The sequence below is a fragment of the Polypterus senegalus genome, chromosome 14 (assembly GCF_016835505.1).
Source record: "Polypterus senegalus isolate Bchr_013 chromosome 14, ASM1683550v1, whole genome shotgun sequence".
Lineage (NCBI taxonomy): Eukaryota > Metazoa > Chordata > Cladistia > Polypteriformes > Polypteridae > Polypterus > Polypterus senegalus.
This window is the reverse complement of record NC_053167.1, coordinates 126,190,658-126,206,376: the sequence shown is the minus strand read 5'-3', so window position 1 is coordinate 126,206,376 and position 15,719 is coordinate 126,190,658. Positions and strand designations below refer to the sequence as shown.

Genomic DNA, 15,719 nt, shown 5'->3' with positions numbered 1-15,719 from the left:
CTTGGAATTGCTGGTATGCGTGTGCCATTCTCATCTATGAAGTGCCCCCCAGCATTGAGAACCCATCGATGATGCAGAGACATAAGGGCATGGCGTGCAGTGGTTGGATTGTCCTTGCCGTCCTGGCTGTCTGCATTTTTTAATGGAGAAAATTCATCCTCCCGCAACACTTCAAAAACAACAAAGGTCCTGAGGAGAAAGAAAGAAAGAAAGAAAGATGACAGATTTGATTGCAGAACATTGACAGATAATCACCATGAAATAAATGACACAAAATGATATCAAATCTCTTGGTAGTTTATGGTAGTGCACCAAGTACCAGGGAATTATGTGAAAAGGTTTGCTTGCTGCGGATTAAAAATCAGATGCCCCATTTAAGTGACTGAGAGATTCATTTTGACCGTTTTATTTTAGCATTCTTACACTGTCATCCATTAGCAGGTTTACATTACTGTGTAGGTGTCTTTCAGTTTAAAAGATGTTTCTGTGCTAAGCTGATTGAAGCATTTTATTTTATTTGAGATGCTGAAAAAAAGGATATTTTCAGTTTCCAGTAAAACAGGAGAGCCTCCCATCTTTGACATCAGCCTTCCCATAACCACTGTATTAGTCAAGGCATTTAGTAAATGGGCATTTAGGGCAGTTAGAGTTTAGAAACAAACAGTTTATGATCAAATTTAAATTTGTATTGAGTTCTACAGTTAAAACCCATACTTTCTGTAAGGCATTCTTTGTCTTAACAAGTTGCTTAAAAATAGGCTTCTTCTCTGTTTCATTTTACCGCATACATCTTAGGTGGCTGGCCTGTTTTAAGTACTGCTGTTCCTTACAGCTCAATACATACTGTAGGTACAAATTATGTGACACAATCTAAATCTGTCACAGAACCTTGTGGACTGTCTGTATTTTTACAGTCCTGAAGCATAATTAAAGAATCTACTGCTCTTCAAGTGGCAGCATGGTGCCTCAGTGATTAAGCCTGCTGCATCACAACTCCCACAACAGCATCATCCATCCATCCATTTTCCAACCTGTTAAATCTGAACACAGGGTCACGGGGTCTGCTGTAACCAATCCAAGCCAACACAGGGCGCAAGGCAGGGACCAATACTGGGCAGGGTGCCAACCCACCGCAGGACACAAGGGTGCAAACTCCACGCAGGGAGGACCCGGGAAGTGAACCCGGGTCTCCTAACTGCGAGGCAGCAGCACTACCACTGCACCACCGTGCTGCCCTGACGGCATCATTTTATTGATAAAATTATCAGGACTGCAATGCTGATCAATCCAATAAAAATGAAAGTAATGACAATGTCCACATATATTGTGTCATGGAGGAAGGTTGGAGCAGGTGGACTCTTTCGATTATTTGGGGAGTCGAGTAAAAAATGATGAATACTATGTGGGTGACATGAAGTCGATGCTGGCCATAGGCATGGAAGTGAGGTTTAAGTTGAAAAGCATATGGAAAAAACCTTCTCTTGATGACAGTCTTGGTCTGGCAAGTAGTGACATATCGATGCAAAGCCTGGATACTGAAGAAAGAAAATGAGAGACGCATCAAAGCTTTCAAGAACAGGAAAAAGTTGCTAAGAATATCATCGGCAAAGCCGATGACCATTAAGCAAGTCTACAAGCTGACTGGAATGGAAAGTGAACTGCCAAGTCTGATTAAAACACACAAGCTAAGGTACTTGGAGCATGTGATTAGACAATAAAGGCAACGTGACTGGACGTCTTGTGGAAGGGTTTAGACGGCATGGAAGACCAAGAATATGCTGGCATGACAACATCATGGTGTGGACTGGCATGTCTGAATCGAGACAGAAGTCATTGGACAGCACAGATCCATCTGTGCAGCCGTCACAAACCAATAATGACGTAGTGACACAGCATGACAAACACCATTTGTCTTGTCTCTCTTTTCCATAGAGCTCCAATTAAAATTTCCTTTAGTCAATGGGAAAAAGTGGTCTTTAAGTCCTACTGTACGTTTGCTTCTGAGCTGTTCTAAGAATAACTTCCAGAGAGGGAGATCCACAAAAATTCTAGGGCACCCACTCCACTGTGAACCCCTCATACAATTAACATTCCTGAACCTAAAGAGCTGGTGGTGTCCAAAATAGCCACTGAGCTGCCTTCTTTTTTTATGTCAAAAGGAAGCCATAGATCTCTCAAAGGTCAAGACTGTTGTCAGGTTCTGCTCTGAAGAAATCTTGCTGGTTTCCTCTAAATCTACACTAACATCTTTCTTGCTCAAATATTTTTTTTCTTCAAATACAGAACTTCATACTCCCCTGGCAGCTTTTGTTTACCAACACTGTTTTGTGTTATCTGCATGTTCCTTCTGCCCAAGCAAACCTTTGCCAGCAAAGCAACTTGGCAGATGCAGTTTTATGGAAACAAGAGGCCTAATTAAGCAAGGAGTGCAATTATAGGCATGAATGAGCCTTTCATTAACGCATGTGGTTGAAATTGAATCCTGCAGATGCTGCAACCCTAGAAGACCTGCATTTGATGGTCTGCTTTAAACCTGTGGAGCAAGTAAAGAAATGCAGAAGCGTCAAGTCTACAAGACAAAGGAGTTCAAGCACAGGGCACAAATTGTGCTTTACTTGCAAGTGGTGGATAATATAAAAGTAATTAAATTAAATTTGATTTTATGTATTTTAAGTTACTTACAAATAACCATTTTATCTCTGTGACATTTTGAAAATAGAAATTTTGAGCACATCACTCCTAAAATTAAGTTTTCTTCTAAGTCAGGTAGAGAAGGTTGCAGAGGAGGACTCTCTAGATTACTTTAATGTGGTCCTGATCTGAATCTGGATGTTTGGAGGCCTGCCCTTAAGGTATGTTGTTAACAAGGTTCTCAATCTCAATATATTTTAGAATGTTCCAGATAGATGACATTGAGTCACACACAGTTATCCTGTAAAGCAGAGGTTTTCAAGATCAGCCTTGTGGGGTTTCTCATGGCTGCAAATTGCTTTCCATTCAATCTGACAATCAATCTTACTTTCAGTTGATCTCACTGTTCCAGACCAGGCTACTGGAACAGTCAACAAGGGAAAGCATACAACATAATCTACTAAAACTTTCAAAAAGCCTTTGATACAGCCCCACACTGAAGACTGATTTTGAAACAAGAAGGTGTTGGCATCAGAGGTAGCCTGCAAAACTGGAACTGAAGTTAGCTAGCTGGCAAGAGACAAAAGGACATTAGAACAACCTAGAGGAGAAATGGCCAGTCAACCCAACAAAGCTCACTGTTCATATCCATTGAATTCTTCTCAAATAACGTCAAGCCTAGTTTTGAAGGTCCCTAAAGTCCTACTGTCTACCACATTACTTGGTCACTTATTCCATTTGTCTATGGTTCTTTTTGTGAAGACAAACATCCTAAGGTTTGTGTGAAATTTACCCTGAACAAGTTTCCAACTGTGTCCCCGTATTCATGATGAACTCATTTTAAAAACACATTCTAATTGAACCTTGAACCTTAATTACCTGGACTAATTCCCTTCATAATTTTAAACACTTCAATCATGTCACTTCTTCATCTCCTTTTTCTTAATCTGTAAAGGCTCAGCTCTTTTAATCTTTCTTCATAAATCCCTTGTAGCCCTGGAATCAGCCTAGTCACTCTTCACTGGACTTATTCTAGCGCTGCTATGTCCTTTTTTGTAGCCTGGTGACCAGAACTGCACACAGTAATCCAGATGAGGCCTCAGCAGTGTTTTATAAAGCTTGAGAAGAGCCTCCTTGGACTTGTACAAAAATACAAGAGACAAAGAGTACAGATAAGAAGGGAATTCTTCACATGGGGTGAGGTCACCGATGGAGTCTTTCAGGGCTTAGTCTAGGACTGATACTTTTTCTAATTTATATTAATGACATGGATTTGCTATAGTTAGTAAACCTATGAAATATGGCGATGAACTAAAACTGGGCGGACAGCACATAATGAGGAGGTAGTGAAAATAATTCAAAAAGATTTCAAAAGTGAGCAAACACTTGAAAATGCTCATGTGGACAAAAGGGATGTCAATTATAAATACAAAATGGGAGACACTATCCCAATGGAAGCAAAGAATTTTGGGGTTTACATTGGCACAATGTTCTAATCATCTGAGCAATGGGCAAATGTAATTAAAAAAGCCAAATAAAATGTTAGGTTATATTGTAAAAACTGTTGAATATAAATGGAGGGATGCTATGTTTAGACTATATAATGTACTGGTGAGACTGCATCTTCAGTACTGTGTGCAGTTCTGGTCATCAGCCTACAAAATAGACAAAGCAGATTTTGAAGCTGTGCAGAGGAGAGCAACGAGGAGCATCCCAGGATTTAAGGACATGTAATACTTTGACAGGTCCTCCCTGCGTGGAGTTTGCATGTTCTCCCCGTGTCTATGTGGATTTCCTCCTGGTGCTCCGGTTTCATCCCACAGTCCAAAGACATGCAGGTCAGGTGCATTGGTGATCCTAAATTGTTCCTAGTGTGTGCTTGGTGTGTGAGTGTGCCCTTTTGTTCCTGCCTTGCGCCCTGCATTGGCTGAGATTGGCTCCAGCAGACCCTCGTGACCCAGTGTTAGGATATAGTGGATTGGATAATGGATGGATGAATACTTTGACAAGCTTGGGAAATGAAACCTGTTAGTTTCTAGCAAAGGATGCTATATGAGGAACTAATCCAGGTATTCAAAATTCTTGACTAAATGCTGAATCACATACACGAGGATACCAGTGGAAAATAAGGGAAAGTTCATTTAGAACTGAAGCAAGGAGCCCTTCTTTACGGAAAGAGTTATGGGAATCTGGAACAATCTACTGAGCTATGTAGTTGAAGTAGAAACCTTGACAGCCTTTGGGAAGTATTTGGATGAGATACTGGGACAACTGAGCTATTAGTTAAACAAACAAGCTTGACGGACAGTCCTATGCTCTTATCTGGCTTGCAAATACTTCTAAGAAATCGTACATAATTTTATTCTTTGACATAGCTTCAAATGTTTGTTTCCTTTACAGTTTTCTTTTTAATTAACTCTCTCTGCAGAATTCAACCCCTCAACGGTATCCAAAAGCTGATGATTAGCATTGAGCAATACAGACACAGATGCAAAGAACACTGAATACTTAAGTGGAGCAGTACATTCGCTGATATTTTCACTTGTCTGCTTATTAACCTCCTTGCAATTAACGCAAGCAAATATTGGGCTCGAAATTCAATATAAATATGGTTAAGCATGATTTTCTTTTTTAATTTCAGTGCTTTAAGCTAATTTTCTTGGAAGTGAACAATGAATACGTACTGAAGTAACTGCCTCCCTTTATTATTCAATGCAGTCAGCATATGGAAGAAAATGGTGAATTAAAATGAAAATGGCAAAGGGAACTAAATATATAAAGTTTTGACAATAATACAGATATTTTAGAATTTCATAGGATTTGAAAATAAAAAAGTACAACTTGTTAAACATTAAGATCAATTAATACTGAGAATGATGCACGGATTGTAAAATTTGCCTAAATAAAATCCCACAGTTACGGGGGTCTGCCCAGACTGAACTTGTAAAGCCACATCCACTTAAATATTCAGTGTGTACCTAATTAGAAGGATGTGACTATTAAGAAGAAGACAGCACAGCAAGGCAGAGGTTAGGGCACTGGCAACAGCACTGCAGGAGTTCAAATGCTGCACCTCGTCCCTGTCCGTATGCCGTCTGCACGTTCTCTCTGTATCTCTGAATGGTTTTCACTTGAGAACATCAAGCTTCCTCCTGTCTCCTGAAGATATGTCTGAAAGGTTAACCGGTGATTCTAAACTGTCCTCGTGCGACTGTGTGAGTTAGAGAACGTTGGGACAGACTGGTGGCATGTATGAAGGCTGGCTCTTACTTTGTGCCCCATACCGCCAAGGACAGGCATCATCTTTGATAATGGCACTATGGTTTAGATAGAAACAAACCCAACTGTCCAGGCCTAAATGTTTGTTACAGCTTAATATAATTAAATCTCTGCAGCATGTCAACATTTCTCAGTTCATTTTCTGGACATCACATACTGCCTTTGTTTTTGATTTACAATTATCGCTCATGTTAGACAGTTATTTTTCCTCGGCTAACTACTTTAAAAATTTTCCCACAGTTGAGTTACTTTACATGGCTAGATAGGAAATGCTTACTTAGCCATAGTAAGGCAAGAGCCAGAGATATTCCCAGTGGTATTGGTCTTGGCGGGCAGCCTTGATCTTGGTCTTGCCAAAACACCTTCAAATGAGTCTGGGACTAGATGTCCAAGTGTCAGGCCTCAATTTGGGTCGGAGCCTAGACAGCTGTGTCCATGGTCTCTGTTATTGGCTATTTTTATTTTTAAAAAAAAATCAACATTTAGTTTGACATGGCAGAAATATATTTAAGAACAATCGTCAACGTGTGGCCAAAGAAGTCCTCAAATATGGAGAGTAAGCAACTTTGGAAATGCTGAGTTTCCTAGGGGCCAAATCTTGATAGCAAATCATTTTTCCATCCACTGTCAAAGCCACTCTTTCCACTGTAAGGTCTAGAGGATCTTCTACTGAAGAGATTATATCATACTTAACTTCAGGCAAGATGTGAAGAAGGGGCCTGAGTTGCCTCGAAAGCTTGCATATTGTAATCTTTTTAGTTAGCCAATAAAATGTGTCATTTTGCTTGGCTTTTCTCTACATTCATAATGGCTAACACGGTACAACACCGTAGTACTACAGTCATACTTAACTGAAATCCAGGCATCCATTTTCTGAGAAGGCTTTATCTGTTTCAGGGATGTTGGAAGTCAGAGTCCATCCTGTCACATTAGGAACCAAACCTCGGATGGCAGTTAAGCTATACAGCCACACTTGATGAAATCTGGCCAATCAAACTGGTGCACGTGTGTTTGGGAAAGTGGGGGAAACTATCTTCAGATCCGAAAGATATAGGGAGAGCATGTAGCATCCACACAGACAGTAACAGAGCTGGGATTAAAAGTCTTCTTATTCTCTGAGGTTTAAGCACTAACCACCGTGCCACCAGATTATATTGCGCCTATTATGTCTGCAGAGTGTACTGTTGGCATAATGTTTTAAACCAAGTTCAGTGATGCTATAAGACAGCTGTGCAAAGTTTTCTTCCACCATGCCTATATCAAAAGGTGCCTTTAATAGTTTATCAATCATTTTTTTATTTTCTGAGTACAACATTAACAAACTTGTCAATCCTGGACACAAATTGTGGAAAATAAATTTTATGTAACAGCAACAGATGTGTAACCTGGTTACCATACACACATCCAGATGTGGATGTGGAGAACCGTTTTCCCACCCTGGTCAGCTCTTATCAGTGCACTGAGCTACACATACTAGAGTTGAGATTTTATCTCTTGTGCATATAAGGAGCAAAAAAAAAAAAACCAAACCAACCTGTTATCTGTCCACCAGCCCCTCAATCCCTGTCTCTTCCAAGCCTGTCTATCCATTCCATGATAATGCTACCTGCCTTCTGGCAACGAACAGACAATCATATGCTTCTAAGTGTCTTTACACAGCTAGTTTAAATGGTAAAACTGCTTCCAGATTTCAACACTATGAGCATTAATGGGTTAAGTGACAGTCTCAAAGGGTCAATCATAGGGGATGAGCAGGCAATCTCTTCCTTTACAGTTTGAAACCTCACCCAGAGTACTTACAACACAACTTAACATGGTTGTGGGGACGTGAGAGTGAAGGTACACAAAAAGAAAACCTAATGCTGATCCTTAAACTTAACATTTGTCACACATGTGCATCCTTTCTGGCTCATCCTTGGTAAGCAATACCACCACGGGAGAGTGGGGGCACTGTGGCTAACAGTATTGTCCCTTTCTGTTCCTACCACATGGAGAAGATGCTCAATGAGGGCAACTGATTTCACCCATTCCAGTCGGAGGACTATATATTCAAGGCTCCTGGAAGGTGGCATCACATTGTGGACTGACAATTGACAGAGATGGAGCTCTGTGCTCTCTTGATCTGAGATTCCTGAAAAGCGATTGCCATGCTCTGTTTTGCTGAATATGCACTATCACACATTACTATGGCTGAAGTTAATTTTGTTAAGTAAATGGGGCAACCTGGCTGGGTCTGTGAACTTTCTTAATCTAAAATTGGCATCCTTAGCATATGGCTAATGAATGATAAAGCACTAAAACTATCTGATTCAATGAAGACTGCCACTTTAATATGTCACATAAAAATACGAACAAACATGAGAAGCTTACATTTTAAAGTTAACAAACTCCATTATAGCTCTGGTCAAGGTGGCAGTCTGGCTGGAATTGTTAGATATGAACAGACCACCAAAAGAGTAGCCAATGAATGGCCAACGTCCTTCCAGCGGTTTTTACAAAACTGAAACAAAATAAATTCTTATCCAATTCATTGTTTGTTACTGTCATGAGTGATTGTGGCATCTGCTGTACATTTGTATTCCTGCATGTAAGTGCAAGCAAACTGTGCTATTTATTCATGGCTGTCTTCTTGTTTTCTTGTTTATTGTTTCTTAACGTAATTTGGAACTTTGACTTTCATGCATGTATCTATATTTTAGTGTTTAATGTTTGATATTAGTTTGTATTCTGTGTTATTAATGTCATTCTTGCTTTTAATTACTATTGTACTCCTTCGAATATTGTAAAGCACTTTGAGCACTGAAAGGTGCTATATGAATACAATGAATGATTATTTTAATATTTTCAGAGCTTGACTATACATTTTATTTGCAGACAATAACTTTTCATTAACTGAGGTGGGCAAGTGAGTAGTGCAGCTATCTCATTGATCAGGTATCTTGGGTTTGAGTTTAGCATCAGGTCATGTCTGCCTGGAGTTTATAAGTTCTCTCCTGTCAATGCAGGTTTTTCTTCGAGTACTGCAGTTTTTATCCCATATAAGTGTATCAAGAGACGCTACCCAATGGAAATATGCCTTTATAATGCCTCGCTGACACTGTGACTGCTCTTTGTAGATAGATAGATAGATAGATAGATAGATAGATAGATAGATAGATAGATAGATATGAAAGGCACTATATAATAGATAGATATGAAAGGCACTATATAATAGATAAATATGAAAGGCACTATATAATAGATAGATAGATAGATAGATAGATAGATAGATAGATAGATAGATATGAAAGGCACTATATAATAGATAGATAGATAGATAGATAGATAGATAGATAGATATGAAAGGCACTATATAATAGATAGATAGATAGATAGATAGATAGATAGATAGATAGATAGATAGATAGATAGATAGATATGAAAGGCACTATATAATAGATAGATAGATAGATAGATAGATAGATAGATAGATAGATAGATAGATATGAAAGGCACTATATAATAGATAGATAGATAGATAGATAGATAGATAGATAGATAGATAGATATGAAAGGCACTATATAATAGATAAATATGAAAGGCACTATATAATAGATAGATAGATAGATAGATAGATAGATAGATAGATAGATAGATAGATAGATAGATAGATAAGATAGATACTCAGGAGTAAATAGGCTTGATTCCCTGAGTCTATCACCGCAGGATATTTCCCTAGGTCCTGGATGTTCCTGGTTGCCCTATCCTGACTGGGATACCTGCCCATATGTGCGCGCTGTCTATCTATCTATCTATCTATCTATCGATCCTCTGTAAAAAGCTACATTTCCACCTTGGTACAAATATAGTAATGTCTATTTCTATCAATCTATATTATCAAGCATATGCAGGTTAGATTTATTATTTATTCCAAATTGACCTCTGAGTGAGTGAGTGTGTGTGTGGCTGTGTGTATGTGTGTGTGTGACTGGGCTCTGTTTTGGACTAGCCCCCTATCCAGTAATGTTTTCTGCCTTGCTCCCAGTGCTGTTGAAACAGACTTCAGATACCTAAGACTTTACATTGAATTAAGTGGGCTTGGAATTGCTATGTAATGCTTTCATTAACATAGGTTTTATCATCTTGATCTCAGGTTCTTTCCTAATTCTGCCCAGTCTGTACTGTCTTATTCAGATCCAGAGCCACTTTCACTGTACTTCAGTACATTTATTAAAACTCTGATCTCTTAACAAGCAGGGTTTTCTTTAAATTATGGCAGCCTGCTGAAGATTACTGGACAATGTGCGGTTTTGGTGTCTGGAAGCAAGCAATATAATTTTAGGTTCCCATACTTAGACTACAAAGGACAATGAATAAGGTGGAGTACTTGGTCTTTGAACATAAAGGAGACTAAACACTGAAACAACATCAACTAATTTGTTCTGTATAAAAATAAATGTTGGGTACAAAGATAACTAGCAGGATGAAGATCTTCAAACAGAAAAGGTAACCAAAGGCCTGAGCAAAGCAGTCGTACAGAAGGACTCCAAAGTCACAAAGCCTCAGACATGAATCATAGAAGAGTGGCTTCACAAAGAAAAAAAAAAGAACAGCAAAACCAATATATTTTGGACATGAAAGGGTTGTATATGAGGAGACACTTGATTACCAAAGCAGGGTACAGTGACATAAGAGTGGAATATATAAAGATGAAGAGATACACAAAGTCGAGCCATAGTGTGGCAGGAAAATACAGCAATGAAACACACTCCAGACAGACAAACAGATATGTATGAAAGGAACTGGATAGGTACAGACCAATAGAGAGACAGATAAGAAAGGTGCTATAAGATAGATAATAGCTGTATAATGTATTTTTCTTTTAAAAAGTATGTTGAGTATGTTAATTGACTATATTGAATTTTTGTACTTTATTACCATTATTGGACTGAATAAAGAGATAGATAGATAGATAGATAGATAGATAGATAGATAGATAGATAGATAGATAGATAGATAGATAGATAGATAGATAGATAGATAGATAGATAGATAGATAGATAGATAGATAGATAGATAGTGTGATGGACAGCATACATGGGCAGGTCTCCCAGTCGGGATAGGGCAACCAGGAACATCCAGGACCTAAGGACATATCCTACTGTGACAGACTCAGGGAAACAAACCTATTTACTCCTGAGTAGAGGAGAATGAATGGGATCCTATTCAAGGTCTTCAAAATTCTCGGTTAAATGCTTAATCCCATACACAACGACACCAGTGGAAATTAAGAGGAGGTTCGTTTAAGACTGAAGCAAGGAAGGACTTTTTTTTAATTAGAGAGTTGTGGAAATCTAGAACAAACTTCTGAGACACGGAGTTGAAGCAGAAACCTTGATAACATTTAAGAAGCATCTGGCTGGGACATTGGAACAGCTTAGCTATTAGCTAAACAAGAGAGCTTGATGGACTGAATGGTTTCCTCTCGTTTGTTAAACTTCTTATGGTCACATTAATTAGCATCATGCAATGGACTGGCGCCCTGTCCAGGGTTTGTTCCTGCCTTGTTCCCTATGCTAGCTGGGAAAGGTTCCAGCATGTCTGTTCAGGGCTAAGCAGGTTAGACAATGACTGACTGACATATTCATCAGTGGGCTCAGAGTCACTCAGAGTTCATTACTAAAATGACTACAAACAGATTAGACAATAAAGAACACATTTTTGTGGTGTTCTTTTACGTTTAAAAATAAATTCACTGTATGTGTTGCACCTGTTGCTGCAGTCTCAAACAATTATGATTAAACTATATACACTTGCAACTCACGCAAGGCAGAAAATGCTTCAATTAAGCAATTTTAAAGGGCCAAATTAAAAAAATAAAATGTCCATGCCAACCTATACTGATCTTTAAAGTTTTTAGTGGTTTTCTTAAAATAGAAATGCAGATGTGGAACTGGTATGAGGCACTCTAAAATTTCCTTTTAACAAGATCTCCTACAAAAGCAGTCCCTCCTTCATACAAATCATAGGGTACTATATGTAATATAATGTATACATTACGTATGTAGAACCAAGCCTTGTTTTATATACAGTATACACTTTCCAGTAAAACATCTGGCGTCTCACATTTTCAAATATTGCTCCATTTCTGCTGCAGAGGACTGTATGGGTGGGTGAAGCTCTCTCAGGGCTTCTACATTCTCATAAATATAGAATTTTCAGTCTTGTTTTATACTATGGTTTGAATTTGATTAAATGATATGGTGTATCTGTACGAGGATGGTGGTAAGGATGTCTTTTTATTGCACATAAATTAAAATAAGTGGAAGCTCTGCAGTGCATAATGGAATTTATTCAAAAATAATACTGACACAAAGAGCTCATTTAAGATCAAATGCTTTCATGTTTTCAGTCTATCCATAGGCTATACATTTGATTTCAGTTTTTTTTTACATGATTGATGTCAATAGGATTGATTTTTTGGCTGACACTATGATTTCCATATGAATACCTAAATTAACACGTACTTATGTCTATGGTGCCATTTCCTGACTCATTAATCTTCCAATATATGATGGTAGATACTGTCATGTGAAAAAAGTACACCCTCTTACAGCCCTATGGGTTTACGTATAAGCGCATAAAAACATCTGAGGCCTCATGTATAAAAATGTCCCACGCCCGTTTCCCCTCTCATGTCGAGACATATAAAAACTAAACTTGGCATCATGTCATGCACATTTTCACAGCAGCCTCACACTGTGTGTACGCACATTTCTGCTCAGTTTTGTAAACAAGTGGCACCCAGCATCAAAGCAGTGCTACTGTTTCTGTGTGGTTTCCCTTTCTTTTTTAGAATTGCATCCATGACGCGGGCTTTATCGAATATACCGAAATTAGTTGCATATCATTTAGAAATTGTAAATCACTTAATTGTAATCAATCTGTAACAATATAAAGGTGCATGGAATGACAAAACTATTCCAACTACCATGGATGCTGTAGCACTGTTAGAAGACATTGCAAATGGAAGAATTAGAGATCATACTGATTTGTTCCATGATGATGACTGGCTTCCAAGTCGATATCGATTTCCCAGAGCTATCCTTTTGGTGCTGTGTGCTGAACTGGGACTGGCTTTACAAAGGAGCTTTTCATGTGTGAACCGGCTGACCGATTCGGTAATTCTCAGTCATCACTGAGTCACGCCATGCCCGCTGTATGGGATGGTATTATCCGCATGTCATCCAGACATATAAGATTTCCTTACACTTTGATTGAACATGCAAACATCAAAGTACAATTTGAAGCAATGTCTGGCTTTCCAAACGTAATTGGAGTGATCAAATGCACACAAATTGCTACAAAGGCGCCTTACAAGAATGAATTTACTTATGTAAATAGAAAGCATTTCCACTTAATGTGAAAATTATCTGTGATGCAAAAATGCGTCTCATTAATGTCGTGGTGAGATACAGTATATAAGTGTCTCAACAATAATTGCGAAATGGTGTGAGCCCTGGAATTCGGTTACCTCCTCTGGGGCTGTGACACACCTTTTCACGTCGACTTTGATATCTGATCACTTCTTTTTTATTTTGGGCACTGTGCGACTTTATGAACTTGAACTTTTGAGTGCCACTCTATCAATTTCTGTTTGTTGCTTATACCACTGCTTAAGCCACCAAATAGTAAATTTTATTTGGCCTCCACTTCACTGAGCAGGACCTCCATTTCGCATTCGCTGAAATTCTTCTTTTTTACACGTGTTTTTGCTGTTGTCTTTTACCAAAACACTTGAACAGAAGGGGCTATATATGTAGAGTTGCATAATCAATTATGAAAAATTCTGGGAGGAGTCATAGTGGGACCATATGCTCATGCATGTGTGTTAAAATTAACTTTGATTGAGATTTATAAAGGTAAAACACGTAGAACTTTGCTTACACAACATTTTATGCAACTGAATTTTTTTGTCTGTATGCCATGTTTTAGTGTGAATTCTATGCAAGGCGTTACACATGAATCCCCAGGTTGTTGCCAGATTCTAAAATTATTTAAATATTAAATCGATCATCAGGTCTAGAACAACACACAACCGATTCTACCATGTCATTATTTACTTAACAAAATTTAAGCCAAAATGAAGAAGCCATGTGTGAAAAACTAAGAACAGCCCATGATTCAATAGCTTGTACAACGGCAGTAATCATTTTCTGTATGACTTTATTGGTCTCACATGATTGTAGAGGAATTTATTTTGGCTCACTCTTCTTTACAATGTTGCTTCAGTTCACTGAGTTGTGCAGGTGTTCGTTAATGCACAGATCTCTAAGGTCCCACAACAGTGTTTCAATTGGGTTGAGGTCTGGACTTTGACTGGGCCATTGAAACACATTAATTCTTTTCTTTTTCAGCCATTCTGTTGTAGATTTGTTGGTGTGTTTGGGATCATCGTCCTGTTGTAAGACTCAATTTCGGCAAAGCTTTAACTGTTGAACAGAATGGCCTTATATTTAACTCTACAATACATTGATATACAGAGGAGTTCATGGTCGACTCAATGACTGCAAGGTGCCCAGGTACTGTGGTTGAAAAACAAGCCCAAATCATCAGCCCTCCACTACAACTGACAGTTGGCATGAGGTGTTTGTGCTAATATGTTGTATTTGGTTTTGGCCATTCATCTCCACTTTGGTCTCGTCTGTCTAAAGGACATCTTTCCAGAAGTCTTGTGGTTTGTTCAGATGCAGCTTTGCAAACTTAAGCCATGCTGCCATGTTCTTTTCAGAGAGAAGAGGCTTTCTTCTGGCAACCTTTCTAAACAAGCCATATTTGTTTATTCTTTTTTCTAATTGTACTGTCACAAACTTTATAATTTAACATGATAACTGAGGCCTGTAGAGTCTGAGATGGAGTTCTTGGATTGTTTTGCAATCTGAGTATTCCACAGTCTGACTTTGGGGTGCATTTGCTAGGACGTCCGCTCCTGGGAAGTTTGGCAACTGTCTTGAATGTTTTCCACTTGTGAATAATCTTTCTCACTGTACAATGATGGACTTTAAATTGTTTGGCAATGGCCTTATAACCCTTCCCAGAATGATGGGCAGCCACAACTGCTTTTTGAGATCATCGCAGATGTCCATCCTCCTTGGTATTGTGTTAAAATACACCTGAATGCTCCAGACAAGGAAACTGCCAAAACGTCTGCTTTTACAGAGGTGGTCACACTTGCTGCTACTCACTCTCTTAATTCCTAAGAAAGAATTAAGGGTGTTCTTAACTTTATACACACTGTTTCTGCATTTTGGTTTAACATGTAATATGTCATGTTATGTCAGGTTGGACGGTTGAGAGACAAAGTCAGAGAGGCGAGATTTTGTTGGTTTGGACATGTGCAGAGGAGAGATGCTGAGTATATTGGGAGAAGGCTGTTAAGGATAGAGCTGCCAGGAAAGAGGAAGAGAGGAAGGCCTAAGAGGAGATTTATGGATGTGACGAGAGAGGACATGCAGGTGATTGGAGTAACAGAACAAGATGACGAGGACAGGAAGATATGGAAGAAGATGATCCGCTGTAGCAACCACTAACGGGAACAGCTCAAAGAAGTAGATGTAATATGTCATGTATTGTTGTTCATCAGAGGTTGTATTTACCTAATTTTAAGACCTGCTAAGGACCAGATGAGTTTTTATTATCTCCTAATACATAAAACCTTACAATTGAAAGAGGGTGTGCTTTCTTTTTCACAAAATTGTACAAGGAATTTATCCCACTTTTGGCAACAAATAGTACCTAACCCTGGACAGGGTAAAAGTCCACTGCTGAG

At 38.7% G+C, this 15,719-nt stretch overlaps 1 protein-coding gene across 2 annotated transcripts in view; it reads right to left on the bottom strand.

Moving 5' to 3' along the window:
• The window catches only part of uap1 (UDP-N-acetylglucosamine pyrophosphorylase 1), a 118,499-nt gene that overhangs the window by 17,399 nt on the left and 85,381 nt on the right, over nucleotides 1-15,719 (bottom strand). For both annotated transcript variants that reach the window (XM_039734771.1, XM_039734769.1), the window contains exon 8: nucleotides 1-189. In XM_039734771.1, coding sequence (XP_039590705.1) covers nucleotides 1-189 — 189 coding nt within the window. The remainder of the gene's footprint in view (nucleotides 190-15,719) is intronic.